The sequence below is a fragment of the Chlorocebus sabaeus genome, chromosome 10 (genome assembly GCF_047675955.1).
Source record: "Chlorocebus sabaeus isolate Y175 chromosome 10, mChlSab1.0.hap1, whole genome shotgun sequence".
Taxonomy (NCBI): Eukaryota; Metazoa; Chordata; class Mammalia; order Primates; family Cercopithecidae; genus Chlorocebus; species Chlorocebus sabaeus.
The window spans coordinates 128,338,281-128,365,464 of NC_132913.1; the positions used below are offsets into that span (position 1 = coordinate 128,338,281).

General features: G+C 50.2%; 1 protein-coding gene across 12 annotated transcripts in view; it reads right to left on the reverse strand.

The window, feature by feature from the left end:
* KIF1A (kinesin family member 1A) overlaps positions 1 to 27,184 on the reverse strand; it is a 110,663-nt gene that overhangs the window by 82,115 nt on the left and 1,364 nt on the right. For all 12 annotated transcript variants that reach the window (XM_007966940.3, XM_038001268.2, XM_038001263.2 and 9 more), the window contains exon 2: positions 5,744 to 5,910. In XM_007966940.3, the coding sequence (XP_007965131.1) occupies positions 5,744 to 5,849 (106 nt within the window). In that variant the 5' untranslated portion in view covers positions 5,850 to 5,910. The remainder of the gene's footprint in view (positions 1 to 5,743; positions 5,911 to 27,184) is intronic.

Here is a 27,184-nt window from a genome sequence, read left to right on the forward strand (position 1 = left end):
CAGGTGGTACCCAAGGAATGCCAGGTAGGTGGGGGACAGAGGGCAGCATGGGTGAGTGGCAGGAGTGGGGCCCAGTCACAGCTATAAATGGCCTGGGCCCCAACCCCTCCCAGGTCTGTGTTGTGACCGGGACCCCCACTCCACCCTGGCCCTGTCTCCACCCCCATCCCAGGCCCTGTATTGTGGCTGGGACCCCCACCCTACCCTGTCCCCAACCCCACCCCCAGGCCATGTATTGTGTCCGGGACCCCCACCCCACTCTTGCCCTGATCCATCCCCTCCCAGGCCTGTGTTGTGGCTGGGACCCCACCCCACCCTGGCCCTGCCACCCTCCCCACACCCTGTGCTGTGACTAGGAACCATCCTCTGTCACTACAGATGGGCCCCAAGCTCCAGAGAGGGGAGGTCCTCTCCCCAGGTCACACGACACACAGCCAGACTGGAAGGCAGGGTCCCCGCAACACCTCCCAGCCCTGAGGTCCGCCAGGCCTGTGGAGACAGGCAGTCCCTCTTTCAGCAGCCTGCTTCTCATAGAGACCTCCCCAATTCTTCTGGAGAAAGAGCTTTTTTTTTTTTTTTTTTTTTGCCAGGGTCTGGAATTTTTTCCTTGTGCAGGTTTGAAGAAGGAGGAGGGAGAAACAGGTCCTCCCGGGGCCTGCTGGGCTGGGCTCCTCAACCAGCCCCTTTAGGGCCCCCATCTCCTCCCGCCCCCGGCTCTGGCCAGGCCCCCAGAGCTGGGCCCCTCCGAGGCCGGCGAGGTGCCCAGTATCAGGCAGCCTTCCCAGGGCTCTGCATGGGCCTGCAAAGGGCTGGACGCTGAGACAACAGAGACAGGGGAAGGGGTAGAGGGAGGAGTGGGGGAGCTGGAGGAAGCGGGACAGGAAAGGAATGGAACACAGCCCTTTTCTCAGAGTCTCAGCGTCCCTGCGGCCTTGAGCACCAGGTGTGAGGGCTGAGCTGAGCTGGCTCTCCCTGACGGAGCCTGCTGTGGGCCGAGCATGTCCCCAGATTCATATGCAATGCCCCGACCCCCAACCAGATGGCATTTGGAGATGGGGCCTTGTTTGGTGATGAGGGTGAGACGAAGCCACGAAGTCGGGGACCTCATGGTGGGATGAGTGACTTTAAAGGAGGGGAAGGGACCCGAGCTCCCTGGGCCAGGCAAGGACACAGCAGGAAGGCAGCGTCTGCAGGCTGGGAAAACAGCCCTCTCACAATGCAGACCTGCGGCGCCTTGATTGGACTTCCGCCTCCAGACCGCTGAGAAGGGAGCATCTGCTGTTTAAGACGCCCACTCTGCAGCGCGCCTGGACCTCGGAGTCTGGCCTCCACAACAGGGGAGACATTTCTGTCCTTTGAAACCACTCAGTACGTAACCCTTTGTAACAGCAGCCCCAGGGACCATATGGTTGCCACTGCTGCCCGTGTGGAGGGGCTTGTCCAGCTCCCTGACTGCTCAGGATTGGGGGAGCCCACAGTGGAAGCCAGTCACACCCACCCTGGGTCCAAGTCCCCACCTGTGGGCGAGGGCAGGGATGAGAGGCCACCCCAACCCTGGGCCTCCTCTGCATGGCCAGAAGAATATAGAAATGATTGGGGATCTCAGGGAGTACCCAGCACCACCCCTCACTACCTCACAGGCAGGGAAACGGAGGCCCAAAGGTATGCCATCTAGCCAGTGTCACACAGTGAGTAAGTCATGAGTGCAGCCAGGCCCCTCACTCCAGGAACTCACTTCAGGGGCTGCACATGGCTGAGGGTCCGCGTCCCCAGCCAGCCTCCAGCATCTGCAGAATGGCTGGGCAGGCTCAGGGCCCTCATGTCCTCCAGTCCTCAGGGCAGAGAATGTGACGTGAGGAGACAGGAGGAGGACAGAAGCACTCACACTCAAGTTCTGACCCCAGGCCAACCCACACCAGCTTGACCAGGCCAGACCAAAGTGCACCTAATGGGCAGCTAGGCCAGCTCACAAAACTGCTAGGTTTGGTGTGTTCAAATGAAGAGGATTATTTATACAGGTGATGATTACAGGATAACAGTTAAATTTACTTTCAAATGCTTCTAATTTCTGCATCACAGCAGAGCTACAAGGCACGCTTTAGAGAGTGGGGCCTCTCCTCATGTTTTGAGATTCTAGGAACAGTCAGCAGCTATACCAGGCAGGCAGGGCAGGCTGGCCAGGTCACCTCCCCATGACATCCTCTGAGGGGCCTGGCACAACCCCCACCATCTTCCAAGGGGCCTGGCACACCAGCCAGGGAAGCCACTCCCGGTTCTATCGATCTGAGCAGCAGCTGAGAAGTCACCAGGGACAGTGGCTCCTGTGAGTGCTTCCGGCAGTTGGGTATCCACCCACACCCTCTCATGCCCTGTCTGCATGTTCTGGGGCGGGTCAACCCTCTGGAACACCCTGGTCCCTCAGCCACCAGGAGAAAAGCCCATGACCACCTTCCTCCGGCAGGCTTCCCTGCACCAGGGCCAGGGGACATCCTTCTCTGCTGAGCTCCCTCAGCCCTTCATACAGATTTCTGACATAGCTTCCAGCACTTTCTTCCAAAACCACCACTGGTTTGCTTCCTCCAAAATGAAAAAAGCTTTGCTAGAGATTTTTCCTGATTATTCATTCTCCTGCCACTCTTTTCCCTCACCCCACCTCGCTGTCTCCCACGCACACGCATATCCAGTGCACACAGGACCTGCAGCGAGTGCCCATCTGCCTTTTACCTACATATAGTCTCACTCTTGGGCTCTGTGCTGACCTTTGCCCCCTTCCCCACAACATTGTGTGGTATTTTCCCAAGGCTGTAAGCACAAAGCTTTCAGGAGCACTCGAGTCCACTGCTGGGACAGACTTAACATCCCTTCAGCAGCTCCCAGCTGGCAGGCATTTGGGCAGTTGTCCCAGGCTTGGTAAAACAGCACCAGGGTGAACGTCTCAAATGCACACCTTTGAACACTTGCTGGATAATCTTCGCTGCATTTCACACAAGCAGCCTGGTGAGGTCGGCATCACACGTCTGATATCCATCACCAGGCCGCGCCCCCCGCCAGTGGCCTGGGTGCCTGTCCCTGCCACACTCACAACCTGCCTTTTACAAGTGGGCCGACCCGGGGCCCTGACTTTCTTGGTGCGTCGTTGGCTACAGTGGGCAGGACACTGATCTCATGTGTTGTCTTGGCTCTGTGGCTCTTCATTTTCCCGAGGATGAAAGTGACGACGTCTGAAACATTCCAGGTGTCCTGGAGGAAACACCCTGGTGGGCTCTCCACCCTGTTCTGGGTCCACGGCCTGTCCCTCCTCCTTGGTTTCAGAACTTTGCTGCAACTCCGCAGATGTTTGATCGAGTTTGGTGATCCCTGGAAGATCAGCACCTCGGAAGAGGTTGGTGTCTTGCATGTGTTCACCTTTGAGAAGGGGAGTTTCCTTCAGGACCTAACAGTTGCCAAAAAAAAAGTGTAGAGGCTCCTGCGTTCCCCTCCTGACCTCCCTGGCCTGCCTGGACTTCTGCTCGGAGCAGAGGCTGCTGGCACACAGGCAAAATCCCAGAGCTCCAATGTCTTCAGGGTAGGACAGGATCCAAGCATCTGAAGCAGGGCGTCTCGCTTCAGGTTTCAACCTCGCTGGCCTCGCTGCTGTCTCTGAACCGGCAGCTCTGTGGGGTCTGGGCCAGCACAGCCTCAGCCAGACAACCTTTCACCAGGTGGGCAGTGCTGCCAGTGTCGAGGTCTTGGCAATGCTGGCTCACCTCCAGACTGCACCCTCCCATTTCTGAATCCTATGAGAGGAAATGCAAAATGGGGCAGCCGCCCACCCAGTGCACCTGGAGGCCGGGCCAGGGAGCAGGTCAGAGGCTACAAAGGGGCTCCTCGCCCACCCTGGCCGTCACTTCTGTGACACCCATCCCAACCCGCCCAACTGCCTAACCCTGTCATTTAGGGTCTGGCCTGAGGCTGGGCCATTCCCAAGGTTCAGGGGCAGGAGGATCCCATCTCTGAGACTTTGTTCTTCCAACCACTCTGCTTCCGGTGGTCTTCAGCTGCTCGACGGGTCTGATTCTTGTCACTGTGCCAACCATGGAGCTCCCCATGACCCACATGCAAGACTGAGGTGGCAACTGTGCTGCTGTCACTCAGTGGAGGATGGAAGGGGATTCACAGGGCCCTCCCTGATGTCCTGGGTCACCTTACAATGACACAGCAGAGCCCGCTGGGGCGTGGCACAGGCGCCCTCTGCCCACCCAGGGCCACAGTGCTCACCAGAGGTCATGGTTCCCACCTGGAGTCGAAGTTCACACCCAGAGCCGTGGTTCGCACCTGAGGTCACATTTCGCACCCAGAGTCACAGCTCTGCACAGCCCGAGGCTTCCCACTTAAAGACAAGGGTCCTGCCGCCTGAGCAATTTCTCCGATCACAAAAGGCCAGGGCTGCAGTCAGCTAACGCAGCGAGCATTGTTGGAGGAGCACTCACCTTCCTGGGCAGGACAACCCGGAGGTGCGTTGTGTTCGTTCGAGGGCCCCAGCAAGGCCAGGCCCCCGGCCACGGAGGTCACCCTCTTACAAATGCACCTCTGTCAGCTCCCCACAAACTCCCCACTCTCCCACCATGCGTCCTGGGACCACCTCCCAAATAAACTCTTGGCGCTCAAATCCTCATCTCTGGATTTGCTTCCAGGGACCAAGCAGACAAAACAATTCACCATAATGAACAGTCAGGATGCAACCCCAAAGTGCACTGGGGTCCCATAGCCGCAGCAGCCCCCATACCCTGGAGTTTAGCAGGGTCTCCCCAGCCTGCCTACTGCACCATGATTAGCCACAGAGCTCCACAGGCTTCTGGAAGGATCACCCCTAGGCCAGACAGAGGGTCCGAGCAGAGCCCTCACTTCCACAGGACCTGACAGAGCCCAGAACACTCCCAGTGACACCTGAATCTCCAGTCCCTGAGCAGGCCTCGGAGACCAAACCTGGGGAGGAAGCTTCCTTGGGACCTGAGTGTCCTCCCCTTGGGGCACCCCCCTCCCCACCTGGTAGATGTTGGACAGGTGCACGGCACCTGTGAATGGGGAGGCTGTCACTGTCCACATCCCGAAGACCAGGTGGCTGTTCATGTCACCACTCAGTGCAGCTGACACTACTTGATCCTGTGACAGCAGCAGCAATTGCAACTGCAGCAGAGGCCCCAGCACAAACTGCCCCGCTGAGCCCAGCCAGCCACAGAACGGAGAGATGACAATTGGTTCTTGCTCCAAGATGCTGATATGGTTTGGATATGTGGGGAAACATATGGGTGTCCTTATAAGAAAGCCAAACCCAGTGACGAGTGTCCTTATAAAAAAAGCCATATGAAAGCAGAGACACAGACACACAGAGGAGAAGGCCATGTGACGACGAAAGCAGAGACTAGAGTGACGCTGCTGCAAGCCAAGGTGGCTGGCAACCACCAGATCCCAGAGAAGGCAGGAATGGTCCTTCCTAGGAGCTCAGAGAGAGTGAGGCCCTGCTGGCACCTTGACTTTGGACTTCCAGCCTTCACAGCTGTGAGCGTAAATCTCTACTCTTATAAACCCACTACCACTGGTGGCAGTTTGTCACAGCAGCCCCAGGACACCTACACACCACATAGACAAGGAGGTGGACACTGCTCTTGGGGCCAGGTTGACCACGGAGCCTGGCCCGTAGGCACAGGACCACGGCCCCCAGCAACCCGTGGTCGACCTCGATGCCGTGCAGGCCGATACTCACTGGTGGTGCTTCCAGACATCTGAATGATGCACTTGGAGTCGCGGCTCATTTCCCGGGAATTGAAGGGGCGGACCCGCACCGCCACCTTCACCGAAGCCCCAGCCATCGCTGTGGCCTTCGTGGGTCACTCTTTGCAGTAGTGGGAGTCCCAGTGTGCGGGGAAACACCTTGGAAAAAAGGGAAACATGAATTAGAAACAATATCCGAAGAGGCAGGACAGGCACTCTGGCTGCAGCTGAAGCCACAGTTCTTCTCCACTCCACTCCAAAGCCCCCACGTGACACATGCATGGGGTGGAATCCACAAGGAGAGGGGACAACACAGATAATTCTAGAAAGCAGGAGCCCAGCGGGACCAGTGGAAGCCGGTTTCACAAGCCTGGGGAAGCTGGAACCCAACAAAAGGAACAGAGCGACCTGGGTGTGAACATGAAGGTGGCCTTCACACCCATGGCAAATTCCCCAAGCAGGGTCTTCCCCTGCAGATGCAGGCCCTGGTGGGCTCCATGACAGGTCCGTGCAGTCCCCAAGAGCCAGTGCTGGCTCCAGATCAGCATGTCAAGGATGCTTTAAAATGGAACAGTGTTCCAGAATGCCCCATCACACCCTCTGCACCAAGCACCAGCTGATAGCCACATCAGCAGTAGCATGGTCTCTGGATTAGCAAGAAAGAGAACTTTACTCAGAAATGAACAGGACAGACAGCCTCAAGCAATGGAACAAAATCCAACATTTTCAGCCCAATTTCCTGCTGGTAATTCACGCAGAAGGAGGCGAGGAACACTCCTGAGCCCCATTGAGGAGGAGCAGCCCGCGAGTCATGGGAAATTCAGTACAAGCCAGGGCTGGGGGACCAGCCTCAGCCTTGCCTTTACCCCAGCGGTGTGACTCAGCTTCCTGGGCCTCAGTTTACCGTCTGTGAAATGACAGGGTGGTGGTCAGGAACTCCAAAATGACTTGGCCTCTCGGGCGCTGGGACTCTGAGGAAGGCTGATGAAAACTCCCCACAAAACAGTGACGAAGCAGCCACTGCAAAAGGTTTTTCCAGGCTGACCAGTCAGATGCTGCTGCTTCCCCCGTGGGACTTGGGGCCTGAAGGATGGGGCTCCTGGGCACAGGGACAGGGACAGGCTCGGGACAGAGCTATTGGTTACAGGAATGGCCAGAGCTCCATGAAACAGAATTAATGCAACCTGACATGAGAGGTTTTCGCCAATTGGTATCTAAACGCTCTAGGGTGCCCGCTCAGTGGTGAGTCCCACATCACCAGAGGCATCCAAGTAGAGCAAAGGCTAGGTGGCCTCCTTGAAACCCTTCCACACTGACATTCCATGAAAAGGCGACCTTCTGCCTGGTCGTCCCCATCCATAAGTGCCACCCTTGGGAGAATCTGGCCAAAAGCCCCCGTCTTACACTGCCCCAGCCTCGTAGCTGTGAAGAAGGGACAAGCCCCTCTGGGCTGCCCCTGAAAGCGCCAGGATCAAGAGCAGGAGGGCTCTGTCTGCAGAAGGAAAGGGGGCACAGCGAGCCTGGGACCAAGGCAGATGCTGAACTCCTAGATTCCACCCAGGCCACTCCCCAGGATCCCCAGAACTGCTCTGCAGAACAGGCTGGATGTGGGGCGGGGCTGTCCCTCAGGCAAACAGCTCTTCCAGAGGCTACAGGAGAGGAGGAAGTGCCAGGGCACCCTATGACTAAGTGGGGACAAGTTCCTGATGTGGCTAGACTCATGCCGGCTACACCACAGCCCCTCAGAGCCACAAGGTGCAGCCACGTCTACACTCCAGAGTGCTTCTGCCAACTCTCTCTTCTCCTCACAGCCAGGAGTGGCCGCCAGCGTGGATGGAGGGATGACCTCTGAGAATCTGTGTTTCCTTGTGTTGAAAATCCCTGCACTTTCAAAACTGGAAAAAGTCTAGGACATTCCAGCCGGGATGGAGAGAGGAACAGGCAAACTCACGAGTCCCTGGCTAGAGCACAAATCCCGCAAGGTTTCTAGGCAGCCATTCTGCAGCACGGCCTGGACCTTTAGGAAGGTCTGTATCCTTTGACTCAGTAATCCCAAGTACTGAAATCAGAAATACTTCGAGATTAAGAAAATATTGATGAAAAGCAGATACTCAACAGTGCAAAATTTCCAGTTCTCCCCAAATTTAGCTATATAAAGTCAGTGCAATTCCAATAAGCAAAATATTCCAACAGGACATTCAACGGAATTTGGCAGGACAAGAACATTTCGAAAAATGACAACAAAGAGGGGAAACATCCCCTACCAGCTATCATATATCCTCTAGAGCTACAATAATTTCCAAAGTCTAGAAATGACACGTGAACAGACTAAGCGTGTCCACAAGCAGACACACACACATACACACACATTAAAGAAAAAGGCAGCAATTTAGGGAATGACGTAAGATCAGTACAGGACAACTGGCTCTCTCCATATTGGAAAAATAAAGCTAGATATAGAACTTGATCTTTAAAATGTAAATGCATTACAAGGACACAGAGAAGCCTCTGTTCTTGGCTCTGGGGTGCGGAATATGCACACCACAAAGCATGGAAGGCGAAGGCGGCTTGGTGGGTGCAGTGGCCAGCAGCTGACCAATGCACTGCTCAGGAAGTCTGATACCACATGCAATGTGTGTGAAGGAATCAGTGTGCAGCCGCAAGCCAACATTCCAGAGGAGGGGCTGCCAAGACGGGAGCTGGCCTCCGCAGCACAGCCTCCGAGCGTATTTGCATTCTGCGCATGGGTCAAGAGACTGGGAATCTGGAGTCTTCCCAGACAGAGAGCCGTTGCTGAGGCACGGAGGAAGCTGCAGAGATTTGGGTAAGAGAAAGAAACTTGAGAGGCCAAGATTCCAGAAGAGACAGGTAAAGAACTAAAATGAACAAATGCCCCAAATGCCCAGTCCTTCCCTTAAGACATTTGCCAAATTCTGAAGGTAAGAGAGGTGGGATTTTAAAAACCCACGCTGAAAACCAAAGAGGAGTCTTGCACAGTCTCAGATGCTAAGGAACAAAGATTTGAGTTCAAGGTCCTCCAGGAAGAGGATCCCCAGTGATCACACCAGGCTCTGGCTGAAAGCCCAGGAAGGCACAAAACCTAAGAGCAGGGCAGAGCCATAGCTCAGATGAGCCTTATGAAAACTACAACCTGCCCTCACTTGGCTTAATTCGGATTTCAGTCTGGCTGCCTGGGAGAGAAAATGGAAGCCATCTGGAGCCTCTACACTCTTTTATTTTTATTTTTTCAAACTCTGTACTCTATATTCTTTTAATAGGCAATGTGTGACATCCAATCAAAACTTAGAAGGTGTAAAATAAAAAAGGACTCTGATTAACAACAAAGAGGAAAAATAAAATATAAACACATGAGAAAAAAAAGAGACACATACCTACACATGATCCAGATCTAGGCATTATTAAACAAGGACTTTAGAACAACCCTGACTAATATATTCAAAATAAGAGCAAAAGGACAGAGAATATAAATGGAAAATGGATAATTTTGCCAGAGGACTGGAAACTATAACAAACAATCAAATGGAAATGTTAGATCTGGAAAACAAAATAACTAAAATCAGGAACTCAAGAGATTAGACACAGTTGAAGACAGTGTTAGTAAACTGAAGGATAGGTAATAGAAATATAGAAAATTTAAAACAGATAAGAAGAATGGAAAATATAGACATGAGAGCCAGAAAAGTATAGGACACACTGAAATGGTCAAACATACCTGTAACTGGAATCTAGAAGGAGAAGAAATGGAATGGGGGTGCTATGGTCTGAATGTTTGTGTCCCCTGTCCCATCCAAATTCCTGTGTTGAAATCCTAACCCCTAAAGTGATGGCATTAGGAAATGGGGCCTTTAGAAGGTGATTAGGTCATGAGTGTGGAGCCTCACAAATGGGATCAGTGCCCTTGCGAAAGAAATGCCAGAGACACCCCTCAGCCCCTCCACCACATGAGAACAGGGCAAGAAGGCGTCTAGGAGCCAGAAAGCAGATCCTCAGCCAATATGCCTTGCTCTTGAGCTTCCCAGCCTCCAGAACTATGAAAAATAAATTCTGTTATTCATAAGCCACCTGGTTTGTGATATTTTTGTTAGAGCAGCTGGAATGGACCGAGACAGGGGAGAAGCAATATTTACAAAACTAATGACCACGGATTGTCCAAAGCTGCTGAAGCACATCTACCCACAGGTTCAAGAAATTATACAAACACAAAGCAAGACAAACAAGAAAGCCACACAAGGCACAGCACTGCAACAACGTTAGGACCAAAGATAAAGAGATAAAGCTTAAAGTCAACCAGGAGAAGAAAAAAAAAGGCTGGGCGTGGTGGCTCACGCTTAGAATCCCAGCACTTTGGGAGGCCAAGGCGGGCAAATCACAAGGTCCGGAGATTGAGACCACAGTGAAACCCCATCTCTACTAAAAATACAAAAAATTAGCCAGGCATGGTGCAGGCGCCTGTAGTCCCAGCTACTCGGAGAAGCTCAGGCAGGAGAATGGCGTGAACCTGGGAGGCAGAGCTTGCAGTGAGCCGAGACTGTGCCACTGCAGTCCAGCCTGGGTGACAGAGCGAGACTCCATCTCAAAAAAAAAAAAAAAAAAAGAAATTGACAACTGAATTCTCAACAGAAATGATAGAAACCAAAAGACAAGGTTGCAAGGTTTCAACATGACCATGAAAGAGGTCATAGTAATCATTTACATTTGATTGTCAAGGATACATGTTGTCATTGCTAGGGTAATCATTTAGAAAGTAGAAAACTAATCATTTACATTTGATTGTCAAGGATACATGTTGTCATTGCTAGGGTAATCATTTAGAAAGTAGAAAACTAATGTATAACTAACAAGTTAATAGAAAAATACCCAAAAATTAAAATTTATTTTATGAATCCAATAGAAGGCAATGAAGGAGAAAAACAGAATATGAAAAGATAACATCAAGTGGAAAAGAAAGAGTTAAAATTGCAGATAAAAGGTCAACTCAGTATGAACTAAATACACCAAGTAAAACATCAAAAATTGTCAGACCAGATTTTTTAAAAATTATATTCTGTTAATGAGAGACTCTACATACAAAGACACAGAGAAGTTCAAATGAAAAGGATGAAAATTTGTGCTTGCTCTATCAGCCACTGAGGAGGAGAAAATATGTATCGTACACATTATTTTGTTTATTTATTTTGAGACCAGGTCTCCTGTCTCCGAGACTAGAGTTCAGTGGCGTGATCTTAGCTCACGACAGCCTTGACATCCTAGGTATAAGCAATCCTCCTGTCTCAGCTTCTCGAGGACCTGGGACTATAGGCATATGCCACCATACCTGGCTAATTTTTTTATTTTTTATTTTGTAGGGATGGGGTCTCAGTATGTTAGCCAGGCTGGTCTTGAGTTCCTGGGCTCAAACGATCCTCCTATCTCAACACCCCAAAGTGCTGGGTTTCTAGGTGTGAGCCACCATGCCCAGCCTCATACATATTCTTTTAAAGTGCACACCGAATGTGTGTTAAATTTGCCATATGTGGGTCATAAAGCAAACTTCCACAAATATCCATCTTAAATTCAAGTTATAAGGTAGATATTCTCTGACCACAATAGAATTATGCTATACATCAATACCCTAAAAAAAAAAAATCACCTACAAAACAATCCAATTGCTTGGACCCTAAGCAATGCAATTTTTAAAAACCCGTGGGTCAAAGAAATCATCATGCTGGATATTAGAAAATATTTTGAATGAGTGATAATGAAGATACATGTCAAAGCTGTGGCAAAGGTCCTGCAGAACTTAGCTAAAGCAGGACTGACGAGGAAATGCACAGCCTTAAAGGCACGGGGATGAGGAGGGTGGCCCCGCGTCATCCCCAGTTTGGTTCAGACCCCAGTGTCCCTGAGGGAGCTGTGGTTGGCTTGGGAAGACTTTTGGGAGGTCACAAAGGCTTGCCTTGGGAGGGACCTGGGGTTGTGCTCTTGCGAATCTGCTAAATCGGTTACCACGTGGGCCTGCTTTTCAGCATCCGGAACGTAGCTGCTGAATGTTCTCTCCTGTTTTTTCATTATTATGGGAGTGTCCAGGTCTTTTATTAGTTTACCTTTACTTTTATTTTAGTGGCATTTCAGGAGGGAGAGATGATAAATGGATGAATACCACAAATAGGACATTGAAAACAATAAATCAAACACAAAAGGGTAAACATTTTATAATTCTATTTACATAACTGCTAAAACAGGCAAGAATCAGCAGAACAAGCACATTAATTAGTAATATACAGCTAAATTTTAAAAACGGCTAAGAGAGTTGAAAAAAATTGGGTATGAGGAACAAAGGCTGCTGATTTTCTAAACAAATTTTACAAAATTTTTTATTGTTCTACACTGTGCCCATACTTAACCTAAAAAGAATCATTTTAAAAATCATAACCAAGCAGTTGAGGTAACATAAATAGAAATTCCTCATTTTGGTTGACAAATACTGGTATGTGTGAATTCAAAACTCAGTTTGCTCATTAAAATTAACATTTCCTGCCCGGGTTGGGCATGGTAGCTCATGCCTGTAATCCCAGCACTTTGGAAGGCCGAGGTGGGTGGATCGCAAGGTCAGGAGTTCGAGACCAGCATGACCAAGATGGTGAAACCCCCATCTCTATTAAAAATACAAAAATTAGCTGGGCACGGTGGCGGGTGCCTATAATCCCGGCTACTCAGGAGGCTGAAGCAGGAGAATTGCTTGAACCTGGGAAGCAGAGGTTGCACTGAGCTGAGATCGTACCACTGCACTCCAGCCTGGGTGACAGAGTGAGACTCTGTCTCAATAAATAAATAAATAAATAAATAAATAAATAAATAAAATATCAATAATGTTTCCCAACAGAGAGCAAAAGGGCTGAATGGAGGCTTCTACTTCTGCAGTATGGTGGGTGAGACACCCTCCATTATAAAGCACCTAGAAATTCAGGATAAATAACAAACATCAGAAGAAAATAAGAGGACTCCTCAGAAGGAAAGAAAAAAGAGGAAGAAGGAGAAGAAATTAAGGTGGCAACAAAGCTACTGGCATTTGGCGATACCAGAAACCCAAAGAATTTGGTTTCACCTGCTGTTGGGGGAATGGGAGGCAGGACCTCAAAGACACATAAAGTGAGAATAGAACCAAGTCACCACAAAAATTGAACCCTTCAAAGCTACAACCTCTGTGAAATGGAAGCCTGGGTAAAAAAAAGGGACACAGGTGAATTAATCTGAATGACACCCAGCTCTAGGTGGCTAAAAAACAGTGTTACTGAGAATTTAAGGCCAGAGGCCAGTCCTCATAAAGGTTGGGTTTCAAATTTACAACACCTGCATGATCAGTGAAATCCAAATTTGAGAAGTTAGCTCAGAGTAGTTCTCAGGAGTTAGCACCCAAAGCACCTAACAAAGCACATACAAATCCTCCCAGGAGAAGGCTTCCTTTCCCACAGCCCCAAGATTCCCGAAGATGAACATCAGTCAAATGTTAGCTCACAATGAAATATGACCAAACACTTGGAGAAGCAATTCACCATAAGCAAGAGTCACCAAAAAAGGAGGGAAGAGAAAAAGGAAAGGGAAGGGAAGGGAGAAGGGAAGGAGAGGGGAGGGAGAGGGGAAGGAGAGGGGAGGGAAAGCGGAGGGAAGGGAGAAGAAAGAAAGAGGGAAGAGAGGGATTAGATTCTTAATGACTTCAGATATTAAAATTGTCGAATACAGATTATAAAAATAAGTTCGCTTAAATGTTCTAAGAAATAAGCAGAAGTGAAAAACAATGGGGTAAAATATGGGACAGAACCATGCAGAACTTCTAGAAATAAAATGTAATTATTTAAAAGTGAAAGCTTAGCAGACAGGTTAATCAGCAAATAGATTGGGAATTAAATGGAGCTCAACACAGAATTAATGAACTGGAAAATACGTCAGAGAAAAATTACCCAAAATGACCCCAGAAAGAAAAAAAGGATGAAAATATAAAACCAAAGTTCAGAGTCATGTAATAAGGAGGAATTCATTAATTTATCGTGACAGGTATTTTAACACACTTCTCACTAATTGGTAGATCAAGCAGATATATAATTAGTAAGAGCATAGCATGAGTAACACAATAATCATGAATTAATGGACATATGTGCCTCTTGCAGAAAATTAGAGCAACATTCTTTTCCACCACATATGAACATTTACAATATTCTACCATGTACTAGACCATAAAACAACTCCCGGTGCTTTCAAAGACCTGTATCAAATAAACCATGTAATTTGAACACAATTAGACTAAAAACTAATTTAAAAATAATTAAAAACCCATATGTTTAGAAATTTAAAAAATAAACTTATAAATAACAAACCAAAGGAAAAATCATGATGAAAATATAAAAATACTTACTAAATGGAAATGAAAACACTCCTAGCAAAACGTGGAGTTTTCATGTCCAGCCATGATGAAGTCCCGGGGACCAGGCCTAACCTCCACTGTAAACAACAACTAGCAAAGAAGACAAAATATACAGAAATAACTGTGCTCAAACGTCAGACAATAGGCAGTGCAGGACTGTGATCCCCGAGAGAAGGGGCACATACTAGGTGAGCCCTATGGTCACTCCAAATCTGCCTGGAGGCAGGCACAGCGAGGTAGGACCCAAGCACCTTGGCAGCTTGGACAGGTTGAAAAGATGGCGGTCAGAGTTTGGGTGGGCGGAGGCAGCTGGAGGTTGTGAGTTAAGAGTTCTGGAAGAAGGGAGCTGCTCAGTAGAAGTCCAGAAATTTACACAGGGGTACCCTTGAGTCTTTTCAGAGTACTAGTCCATTCCCAGATAATCCAGACACAAAAAGACTGGGCCGTTGTAAGCTGAACGATTCCCAAAACTCACACAAAGTAAGGAGACATCTGTGATCCAATCAGCCAGAATAGGGAGTCCTCTTGAGCCTCCACTCCAGATATTCCGTGGAGACCCTGGAGAAGGCGTGCCCTAGGTGGGGGACTAAACTATTCCTGCAAGTGGTCTACTCCAGACCAACTCTAGAAAAGTTTGAGAACAGGCCTTGACTGATCAAACTGGTCTTCAAGTTAAGCACCTGCCAAGACAAAGCCCAACATGCACTAAAGCAAGAAATATAAGCCAAACACTGTAAAATATAAAAATCATGTCTAGCATCCAATCAAAAATTACTAGAACTGCCAAGAACCAGGAAAATGTGATGCATAACTACAAGAAAAAGCAATAGAAACATGAATTTTCCTACAATTATTAAAGAAATTGATCCAATAGTTAAAAAATCTACCCACACAAAAAGGTAGCAGATTCAGACACTTCTTATAGGTGAGTTCCAACATACCTTTTTTTAAAACATAATATCAATCCTATACAAACTCTTTATGAGAATGGAGGAAAGAGAGGGAAACACCCAAAGAATATAAAGTCATCCCTCAGTATCAGTAGGAGATTAGTTCCAGGACCCCCCACAGATACCAAACTCCACAGATGCTCAAGTCCCTCATATGAGCTAGTGTAGTATCTGCATTTGACCTACACATCCTCATATACATATATATACACACACAGATATATACACACATATATACACATATATTCAGACACATATACACATATATACATATATATACACACACACACACATATAGAGAGAGAGAGAGAGACAGAGTTTCGCTCTTGTTACTCAGGCTGGAGTGCAATGGTGCGATCTTGGCTCACTGCAACCTCCGCCTCCCGGGTTCAAGCGATTCTCCTGCCTCAGCTTCCCAGTATGCACCACCAGGCATGCACCACTGCACCCAACTAATTTTGTATTTTTAGTAGAGACGGGGTTTCTCCATGTTGGTCGGGCTGGTCTTGAATTCCTGACCTCAGGTGATCTGCCTGCCCTGGCCTCCCAAAGTGCTGGGATTATAGGCGTGAGCCACTGCGCCCAGCCCCTTCCACATATTTTAAATCATCTCAAGATTAGTTATAATACCAAATACAATGTGAATGCTATATATTAATAAATAGTTACTATACTGTATCGTCCAGGTAATAGTGACGAGGGAAAAAAACGTTTGTACATGTTCCGTATAGACAAACCATTCTTTTCTTCCAAAAATTTTGATCTGGTTGAATTCACACATACAGAACCCACAGATATGGAGAGCCAACTGTACTCCTAGCTCATTCATTGATGTTAATAGAATTTTAGCATCAAAGTAAAGAAGAAAAATTTGAGAAAGATTATGGACCAATTTTACTGATGAACATAGGTAGGAAAGTCTGAAAAATTAGCAAGAAAATATAGTAACAAATAAAAACGGCAATGTAGGTAAGCATATGCCAGGAATACCAGTATAGCTTGACATTAGGATAGCTGTTATTATAATTTTCAAATTAAAGAAGAAAGAATATGAGGCCCTCAATAGATACTAAAAAAGCGTTCCATAATTTTCAAGACTCATTTGTGATAAAATTCTAAGCAATATTAGAATAAAAGAAAACTTTTTTAACCTCATAATACCTATCTACTAAAAACCTACCCAAACATCGCACTTAATGGTAAAATGATTGCTTTATGACCAGCATATGGCAAATTTTAGCACACATTCTGTGTGCACTTTAAAAGAATATGTATGAGGCTGGGCATGGTGGCTCACACCTGAAATCCCAGCACTTTGGGGAGTTAAGATAGGAGGATCATTTGAGCCCAGGAGCTCAAGACCAGCCTGGCTAACATAGTGAGACCCCATCCCTACAAAATAAAAAATAAAAAAATTAGCCAGGTATGGTGGCATATGCCTATAGTCCCAGGTCCTCGAGAAGCTGAGGCAGGAGGATTGCTTAAGCCTAGGACAGGAACATTTCCTTTCAATGCAGAAACAAGTCCAGGATGCTCGCTATCTCTACTTCTGTTTAACATTGTAGGAGAGATTCTAGCCAGACCAGTAAGACAGGAAAATAACAAACAACATAATATGAATCTGAAAGAAAGAAACCAAACTGTCATTATTTGCAGACCATTAGCTCATCTACACAGAAATCAAGAGAATCCAAAGAAAAATTATTTGAAGTAGGAAGGTTCAATAAGGTTGCAGAAATCAAGAACATTCTTATCTACCTGAGATAAAGAATTAAAACATATTTTAAGGTATCCTTTAAAATAATAACCCAACCTGGCACAGTGGCTCACACCTGTAGTCCCAGCTACCATGGAGGCTGAGGTAGAACGATCACTTGAGCCCAGGAATTCAAGACCAGCCTGAGCAACACAGCAAGATCCACGTTTAAAACAATATATATTTTTTTAAATTAGCCAGGAGTAGTGGCGACATCTGTAGTACCAGCTCCTTGAGACACTGAGGCAGGAGGATGACTTGAGCTCAGAAGTTCGAGGCTGCAGTGAGCTATGATCACACCATTGCACTCCAGGCTGGGCAACAGAGCAAGACCTTCTCTCTAAAAAATAAATAAATAAATAAAATAATAACCCAAACTATAGAGTACCCAGGAATAAACGTCACTAACTTTTTTTTTTTTTTTGAGATGGAGTCTCACACTGTCACCTGGGGTTGGAGTGCAATGGCGCGATCTCGGCTCACTGCAACCTCCGCCTCCTGGGTTCAAGTGATTCTCCTGCCTCAGCCTCTCAAGTAGTTAGGCTTACAGGCATCCACCACGACTCCCAGCTGATTTTTTGTATTTTTAGTAGAGATGGGGTTTCACTATGTTGGCCAGACTGGTCTCGAACTCCTGACCTGGTCATCTGCCCGCCTTGGCCTCCCAAAGTGCTGGGATTACAGGCATGAGCCACCATGCCCGGCCGTCACTAACTTTTTATAAAGAAAATTGTAGAACTCTACTAGAAACATTGCAGAAAATCTAAATAAATGGAGAACTATAACTTATTCATGGAAAAGAAATCTCAATATCTTGAAAACATTTAATTTTACCCACATTGATTTGAAAACTCAATGACGTTTCATATGAAAACTCAAGTCTTTTTGTGAATCATCACAAGTTGCTTCTAAAAATGTATATGGTAGAGTAAGATGTTAAGACTATCAATAACAAGTCTGAAGAAAGAAAAAAAAAAGACCAGAGGGCAGAAGGCAACATGCCCTGTGATCTTGAGCCTGAGTAGAAAGCCCTGGCATGAAGGCGGGCTGTACTGGGACAGGAAGAGGCCACCACGAGTGCAAGAGAAGGGACCCCAGGAACAGACCTACAGAAGCACAGCCCTTTCGACATCCGGGAAAGGTGGCTTTACAGAGCAAGGGGGAGAGGACGGACGACCGAACCAGTGATGGAAGGAACACTGGTTGGCAATATGGAAAATATACCATTAGATCCCTTTACATGTCAAATAAATTCCATGTGGATTAAAGACCTGTATGTTAACAACAAATGTTGTGGAAGAAAATAAAGAAGAGTTTTATCTTCATACTACCCCTAGGGAAAGTTTTTTTTTTTTTTTTTTTTTTTGAGACAGTCTCACTCTGTTGCCCAGGCTGGAGTGTGGTGGTACAACCTCGGCTCCCTGCAACCTCTGCCACCAGGATTCAAGAGAAATACCTAATGTAAATGACAAGTTGATGGGTGCAGCAAACCAACATAGCACACGTACACCTATGGAACGAACCTGCACGTTGTGCACATGTGCCCTAGAACTTAAAGTATAAAAAAAAAAAAAAGGTTTCTTGTGCCTCAGCCATCCAAGTAACTGGGATTACAGGCATGCGCCACCACACCTATTTTTATTTTTCATATTTTTGGTAGAGATAGGGTTTCGCCACATTGGCCAGGTTAATCTCAAGCTCCTGGCCTCAAGTGATCCACCCACCTCAGCCTCCCGAAGTGCTGGGATTACAGGTGTGAGCCACCGCGCCCAGCGGAAAGGATTTCTTTACCCACAGAAAACACCAAAAGGAAGATCTGGGTATCAAAAGGTATCACTAAAACGGTGACGAGAACCCCACTCACCTGGAGAAAGTATCTGCGACACATACAATCCAATGAAGGATTTGTACACAGAATATATAGAGGACAGAGAAAAATAAAAATTTTAAACATCACAAAAGAAAATGGGCAAAAAGATACGAACTGGCAATTTACATGAAAAGACACTCAACCATGATAGTAATTCAGAAACCATATTTTCAAACTGTATCCACAAGATCACAACATTTAAAAGTGGGGCACACCAAGCGCTGTCAGGAGAAGGCCACAGGAGCTTTACAGCTCACCCTGGGAGAGAACAGGTGCCACCACTTTGAAAATAACATGGTAACATCTGGAGGGCTGCAGACCATGTGCCCCAGCAACTCTGCAAGTAGATGTTGTACATATTCACAGGAGAAATACACCCAAATACAGCATGGTTTATCAATGCAAAGAGAATGGAGGCAACCCAAACGCCCAGCATCCAAGACGCAGACGAATGCAGAGGGGGTCTAAGGGCCTGGACGCCATCAAGCCACTCGATGTGCTCACCATGGTGACATGGAGGGACCTCCCTCCCACCAGGCCCCATCTGTCCCTCTTCTTCCCCAGGGTGAGGTAGGTCGGCCGAGATGCTGGGTGGCCGTGAGCCCTCTGCCAGTGCTGCCCTTGGGGAGCAGGTTGGAAATGCCTTGTTTTGAAAGCTGATGGGCATGTGGCCGTTGGTTGTAATATTATTCCGTATTTTTGCTACCACATGACACAATTTTTAAAGATGTAACTATTGGCTGATTGCAGTGGCTTATGCCTATAATCCCAGCACTTTGGGAGGCCGAGGCGGGCAGATCACTTGAGGTCAGGAGTTCGAGACCACCCTGACCAACATGGTGAAATGCTGTCTCTACTAAAAATACAAAAATTAGCTGGGCGTGGTGAAAGGCACCTGTAATCCCAGCTACTTGAGAGGCTGAGGCAGGAGAATCGCTTGAACCCAGGAAGCAGAGGTTGCAGTGGGTAGAGATTGTGCCACTGCACTCCAGCCTGGGCTACAGAGTGAGATTCCATCTCAAAAAGAAAAAAAAAAAAAAGGAAAAAGAAAAGAAAAGAAAGGTAACTATCCTCAAGAAGTTGTTCTGTCATCCAATCTGAGAGGGAACCAGGCGGCCCCAAGGGTTGTCAGAGCCTGTGGGCGTGGCTGATGGCAGAAGGCAAAGCTGAGGATGGGGGTCTGACACAGCTGAACCCCTGAGAAGGTGGTGAGCTGCGGGTCACAGTGCCGGACACAGCACATGCCAGAGCCCAGGAGAAAGGGTGAGCTCCCCTCAAAGACAGAGAGGGGCAGCCTCTGGGATAGGTGGGGCAGGAAGTCATCAGAGACAAGAAGCATTAACTGGTCCTGTGGGGTGAGGTCACACTGGCTGGAGTGGCCAGAGATGAGGGCACAGGCTCAAGGGTGGCAGGGAGGAAGCCAGAGGGGCTAGGATGACTGCCTGGAGGAAAAGAAGAGGCTAAGAAGCTGCTGGTGGCAGGGTGGTGTCTGCGCTGGGGACACAGAGGCAACACCATGGGTGTCTGAGGGTCTGACTAGACCCAGGATGCATCCACAGGAAGTGGGCAGAGAAGATGGCCCATGGGCAGGAGAGGGAAAGAGGGCTGGGGGATGGTGGCCATTCATTCATGTGTGTGTGGCCAGCCGGCTGTGGTGACTTCAGGAAAGGGGGACCATGAGCCCTGAGCCAGGAGCCCCGGGACAGAGGGGAGGGGAACAGAATCCATTCACTTGGTAAAAATGCGTGCAGAAGACCCACTGGGCCACACCAGGCCATGCCCCGCAAGTCACTGCAGGCACAGAGGGCAGGGTGGCCCTGGAGGAACTCCCCTGTTGCTTTGGGGTTCTGGGCACATTTCAAGTTCCTGCCTCACCCTTGGGTGGGGGCATCGGCAGAAAAAGCCAAGTCCCTGTGGAAAGGGGGTATGGGGGTGGCGCTAAGGCAGACAACAAAGTGTGTCTCCACTTAAGAAGCGTCCAGGAAAGACCAGGCATGGGGTGACGGTGAGGGGTGGACACAGGCCTGGCACAGGCACTCCCTGCCCAGCTGCTGGGGAAACCCACACTGCAGAGCATCGCACAGGTGTCCACATGGAGCCCAGACGGCCTTCACCTCTGGGTCTCCCTTCACCTCAGAGGTCTGCCTTCACCTTGGGATCTGCCTTCACTTTGGGGATCTGCCTTCACCTTGGGGATCCATCTTCACCTTGGGGATCCATCTTCACCTCAGGGATCTGCCTTCACCTCAGGATCCACCTTCACCTGGGGATCCACCTTCATCTCAGGGATCCACCTTCACCTCCAGGATCAGCCTTCACTTCAGGATTCACCTTCACCTCAGGGATCCACCTTTACCTGGGGATCCATCTTCACCTCAGGGATCCACCTTCACTTCAGGATCTACCTTCATCTCAGGGATCCACCTTCACCTCCGGGATCAGCCTTCACCTCAGGATTCACCTTCACCTCAGGGATCCACCTTCACCTGGGGATCCATCTTCACCTCTGGATCTGCCTTCACCTCAAGATCCACTTTCACCTCAAGGATCAACCTTCACCTTGGGGATCCTCCTTCACGTCAGGGATCCACCTGCTCCCAGTTAGACCAGTGGCCCTCCATGTGCACACCCAGCAGGGCCAGCCCAGAACAAAGCATTGGCATGGGCCACTTCCTGAAACACTGATCCTTCTTGAAGCGTTTGAGAAAAAAACACAGCAAGTTTTTCTTAGAATTACAACCAATGGTCATAGAGGAGTGTCTTGTCCACCCCTGGAGAGTAAGGAGCCCCAGGTCCGATGACTGCCAGGCACACTGGTCACTCTGAGACCCCATGAGACAGGGCCAGAGCCCACCAGAGAGCTCACAACTGCAAAGGGCATCGGAGAGGCATCTCCTGGGACCTCAGCCCCAAGTGCCACTTGCAGACGGCAGGGAAGGGGCAGGGGGCTCAGGCTCAGGAACTCAAGCACCCGGTGGAAGGCAGAGGTGAGAAGTGAGGGTAACATGGAAGCCTGCACCCCTAGTCCCGCCACCCACCCTCCGAGAGTGGTCACTGCCAGTGCCCCCAGGTGAGCAGCTGAATGGCTTTCTCCATAGCAGGAGTGAAGCCTTCAGTGAGATGAAGAAAGCGGTACCCCTCATTCTGATATGCAGGGGCAGCTTGGCAGCCAGCCCTACCCCTTCACCTAAGCCAGGGCCTGCTATGGACACCCCACCCCAGCTCTGGTCAGAACCACTCCGGGGTGAGCAGCAGCAGCCCTGCCGCTCCCACCAATAGCCTCCCTAATGCGTGATGGGCCAACTAAGGCCTTCCCTGGGCGTGAGAACAGAGTGTGAAAGGGAAGGACCAGAGCTGCCAGCAGAAAACAGGCCCTGTGGGAAGGACAGGCAAAGCATGGAACAGACACGAAACAACCGAGCACAACCTCTGTCCATACACCTGGGAGATTCAAGAAGATGCTTATTTTCAAAACAAGGGCAGAAAGCTATGAGGAAGAACAGTTAGAAAAGCGAAGATTTTAGAGATGAAAAATGTAAGAGCTGAAGTTCAAGATTCAAAAAAAACCTCTAGAAAAGGCAGTCAAAGGACTTTAGAATGTAAACAAGGAGACAGAATATACAAGAGAAAAGCAACCAAACAGACCAACCCATGAATTCAGGGTAAAAGAAAAAAATGAAAGAGAGGAAATTACAAACAAATAGAATAAGAGACCCTGACTTCAGTGTGAAGGGCCCACCAAGTGCCAATAAATGTGAACCCCACCCTTACACCCATCCACATGGAGTTAGAACACCAAGGAAAAGACAAGATGCTAAAAGCTTCCAGGGAGAAAAGATGAGTTGCCAACAAAGTCTGCTCATAAGTGACCTGATGCAGAAAGCCACAGTGACCCTGTCCTCAGAGTTCCCAGGAAGACTACTTAGGAACAGAAGCACCCCAGACACTACCACCCAGAGCAAGGACACAGCAAAAACACACTCACACACCAAAGACTCATGCACCCTTTCAAGGAAGTCACACAAGGATGTGTTCCAGCAAAACAAGACAGGAAACCAAGAAACAAGCAGCTCTAGGGTCCAAGAAACAGAGACTCCAATCCAGGGGACATGGCAAGCAGCTGCCAGAGGCCACTTGTGGAGGTGCCATAAAGGGGAAAAAACCCATTCAAGAAAATAAAAAAGGCTGGGTGCAGTGGCTCATGCCTACAATCCCAGCACTTTGTGGAGTCAAAGCAGGAGGATTGCTTAAGCCCAGGAGTTCAGCACTTGCCTGGGCAATATGGCAAAACCCCATCTTTACAAAAAAATAGCCAGGCATGGTGATACATGCCCATAGTCCCAGCTACTCAGGAGGCTGAGATAGGAGGATCACTTGAACCCAAGGAGGTTGAGGCTGCAGGGAGCTGTGACTGCACCACTGCACTCCAACCTGGGTGACAGAGTGAGACCCTGTCTCTAAAATGAAATGAAATAAAATAAAATAAAATAAAATAAAATAAAGATAACCAAGAGCTGGAGAAAAATAAAACACCAACCAAGAACATCTTGCCTAAGTACAGAGCTGATGCAAAAGGTGTGGGGCCGTAAGCGTGCTCCTCTGGTCTGCACCTGGCCCACTGCAGCCACTGCTTGTCCTAGAGCTGCAGCCCTCCCAGGCCCCAAGGACCTGCAGCCATGGTGGGGCCCCAGCCCCGGAAGCAGGAGGAGAGCGGGGACCAGATGACACCAAGCAACTGAGTACAGCCCGCCCCAGCCCCACAGCAGCCCCTCAGGAGTCACACTGACCCAGGACCTTGAGCACTGACAGCCCAGCCCAGCCCTGTCCTGCACCGTCCTGGCTTGAGCTGATGACAGATGGAAAGGGAAACTGAAGCCCATCTGAGGGTTCCTGGCAGGGCTGAGGTGGGGGCAGGAACCCCTTGAGGGTACTCCTGGCACTACTAGCCTCAGGGAAGGGGCCCTGCAGGAGCAGTCGAGGGCCATGCCTATCCCTAGAGCTGCATTTCAGGAGCCCCATGGGAGGCCCAGAGGATAGGGGATGGCTGTCATTCTTCTGCCAGGCTTGCTCAGGAATCCGTAGGCCCCGAACAGGAGACCCCGAGACCCAAGGACACCCCAACCCCTGAGAGGGTGGCCAAAGCTCACCCCGGACTCCACCAGGAAATGCAATACCTGGGCTAAAACAACCAGCTCAGCCATGGAAGAGCACTGAGTCCTCACTCTGTGTGAGGCACCGTGCTGGCCCCCATGGGGGTGGGAGAAGTCAGGGACAATGGGGGTGGAGGGAAAAGTAGGGGGACGGGCAGAAAGCACTAAAGCAGCTACCGTCCTCGGAGTCCCAGGTCCTCTCTTCACAAGCCACATGGGCTTCTCAGGAACCTCAGTCTCCATACCTGGAAAATGGAACCACCACCACCTGGTTCAGTGGGGTCGGAGCCAAGTGGTGCTGTTCTCATTGTTCAGGTGTGGAGTGGCATGGGATAAAGGGAAGCACATGAGGTGCACAGTGGAGGCTACGCCCAATCAGTGTTCCCTGTCTTCTTCCCCACCCCTGGAAACCTATGGTTGTGGAGGGGGTGCCAATCTGAGGGGTAGGGGTGACAGCAGGCATCACGGCAGAGGCAGCATTTGAGGGGGGCCTAAAACCTAATGTGGAGGTTGAGTAGAAAGTATTCAAGAGAAGAAACCCAAGCAAGAACAAAGACAGGGACGAGGGATGCAGAGACTGTGTGTGTGTGTGTGTGTGTGTGTGTGTGTGTGTGTCTATATCTGCATGCATGTATGTGTGTATACAGCCATGCATGAGCATGTGTGTATGTCTGTGTGTGTTTGTGTGTGAATGCATGTGTGGGTGTGTGAGTGTGCATGTGTGCATGAACATGTGTGTACATGAGTGTCTCTGTGTGTGTGAATGTATGTATGGGTGTGTGTGTGCATGTGTGTGTCTGTGTGTGCAATGTGTGTGTACATGTACGTGCATGTGTATCAGTGTGTGCTGGGGTGGATCATGTGACTATGAGTGTGTGTGGCCAAGTGACTGCTCTGGCCCCCTCCAGGGCACTGTGAGGAAGGGTGAGTAATAAGTGCCAGGATGCCTGGATAGCCGGGCACTGACCTGCCCTCCCTAGACTCCAGGGCATCCTGAAATCTGGCAGGGATGGCAAGCAGGAGGGACCCCCAAAGGCCATCTGAATCCCCAGGCTCTGTGGCGGCCAGGGTTGGGCCTGCCCAGACCACAAGGCCTGGGATTAGGAGATTAAATCCAGGGTGAGGAGGCTTTAGAGAGGCAGCAGCCCCTCCTACTCAGATTCCAGCAACCCCAGCCTCTGAGTCCCACATCCAAGTCCCACATCCACACATCCGGATCAATCTCAACACTTCGCTAGGCCTGTAGGAGGCCGAAGCTGGCAGGATGGGCTGGTGAGGAGCAGGAGAGGTCAGGAGACTCAGCCTCCACTGACTGCTGACCTTGACTGTGCCCTCTGCCCCACAGCACAACTGAAGCACATGGGCCAAGCCAAGCCGGCTGTTCCCTGGGTTCTCCAGGCCCTGGGGGTGGGGGCACTGGGGTGGTGAGAGGCCAGCCAGGCTGAGGGTGGGGATCCCAGTGGGCCTCAGGAGCTAAAGAGCAAGCTGGCTTCATCAGGTGGGGCCACTGTGCCCCTGTCTCTGCTCAGGTGCCATGCCAAAGGACTGGGATGCCAAGCTGGGATCCCAAATCCTCCTGTGGCAGGGATGGGCCTGTGGCCGGAGGCCACCACCTAAGGGGCAGAACCCAGCAAGGACACAGGCCCCACACTGCCTGGCTGTGTCCCTGGGTACCCTGGCCACCCATGGACAGGTTTGGGGCAGGGTGTAGCCCAGCCCCTCAGGGTTCTCAGAGATGCTCCTGGGCATGGAGTGGGTGATGGGCAGTGGGAGGTGACACCTTGAGCCCCTTTGGCCACCCATATTGGGGGTGGTGAGCCACATCTTTTGGGCCTAAGAACGCTGAAAGTGGCAATGTCCTAGAGAGGTCCCTGGACTCTGTAGGCAGATGACCACACGCTCATCCTACCAATCACAGCCACCCGGGGACCTAGGCCCCACCACTCTCCACCCGTGGTGGCAGCTCAGGCCCCTCCCAGCTCACTGATAGAGGTGCACGGATGGTCTCAGGCCTGACAGGATTGGCCAGCTGGGCATGTGCAGGGCTCAGTCAATCCTAATAGCCTAATGCTGGTAGCCCCTCCATAGACCCCAATCCAGTAGGACCAGGGCTCTGTGGGAACGTCTCCCCTCCCGCCCCTGTCAACCCAGCTCACCGGCTTCGGCTGACCCAGCTGAGTGGCCTGAAGAGATGCCCTCAGTCTCCTCCAGCGTCTCCTCCTGAGGCTACGTAGCCCACGTCTCCCCCTCCACCCTCCACAAATCCCACGGGAGGACTGCCCTACCTTACTCCCAAAGAACACGGTGGGCCCAAGGTCAGCAGTCATGACATCAGTGAGGACTGCAGGGCACAGGCTGGGCGGCCGGGCAGTGGCCGTAGTTTAAATCCCAGTCCAGCCAAGCATCAGCCCTGGGCTTTGGGCAGAACTCCAGACTCCACCTGTTTGTGACTGACCAGCCAGAGCCCCAGACGGGGCAGTCTGTGGGACATTCCAGTGGGGAAGGGGGAAAGGAGGCACCCAGGGGGGCAGCATCTGGCAGGGAGCAGGGCTGGCACACAGCAGACATCTTGCAGGTCCTCACCACAGGGACCTCCCTGGGTCTGGGCTGGGAACCCTGCCTTGACACCTGATTCCAGCCTCTGTCTGCCCTGTGGATCTGCCCAGGGAGGACACCTGCAGGGCCTCAGATCCATCTGCAGCCGGAGTGAAGCTGTTCATCTGGGCCCTGCCTTGGACCCAGTGCCCTCCCGAGACTTCACCCCAGGTAAAGGCTGCCCTCTCCCGACCCCACGCTGGGCCCCTCAGCCAGCTGCCTTACAGCATTTCTGGTCCAGAGGGTTCCTGGGTCTTGACTCCAACTACCCCATCAACCAAACAAGGAACCCCTCTAAATAGACAGTGTGTGTTCAATGCAAGGGCAGACCTGAGCCCTGGCTCTGGCCCATCTCACACCCTGCACTGCAAGCGCCACACCTGCCCCACTCCTGACTGGCCCACTCCACAGCCTGGCTAAGGCTGGTGGCCAACCACACCTGCAAAATGGCCGCCGCAGGTGCAGCCCCAACCCCCACGTGGACCCCAGAGCTTCCCTTCAAACCCTCTGCTGCCTTCTCAGACCACAAGGGTGCTGGCATGGCTTCCTTGGCAAAGGCCCCGCCAGCCTGAGTGCGACAGGATGTCCCGCAGAGCCGAGCACGGTGTCGCGCAGTGCGTCCCCAGGGTGAGGCCAGTACCAGCCCTGCGCGGCAGGGGCCTCTCCGAACCGCCTCCTCTCCGCAGCCGCAAG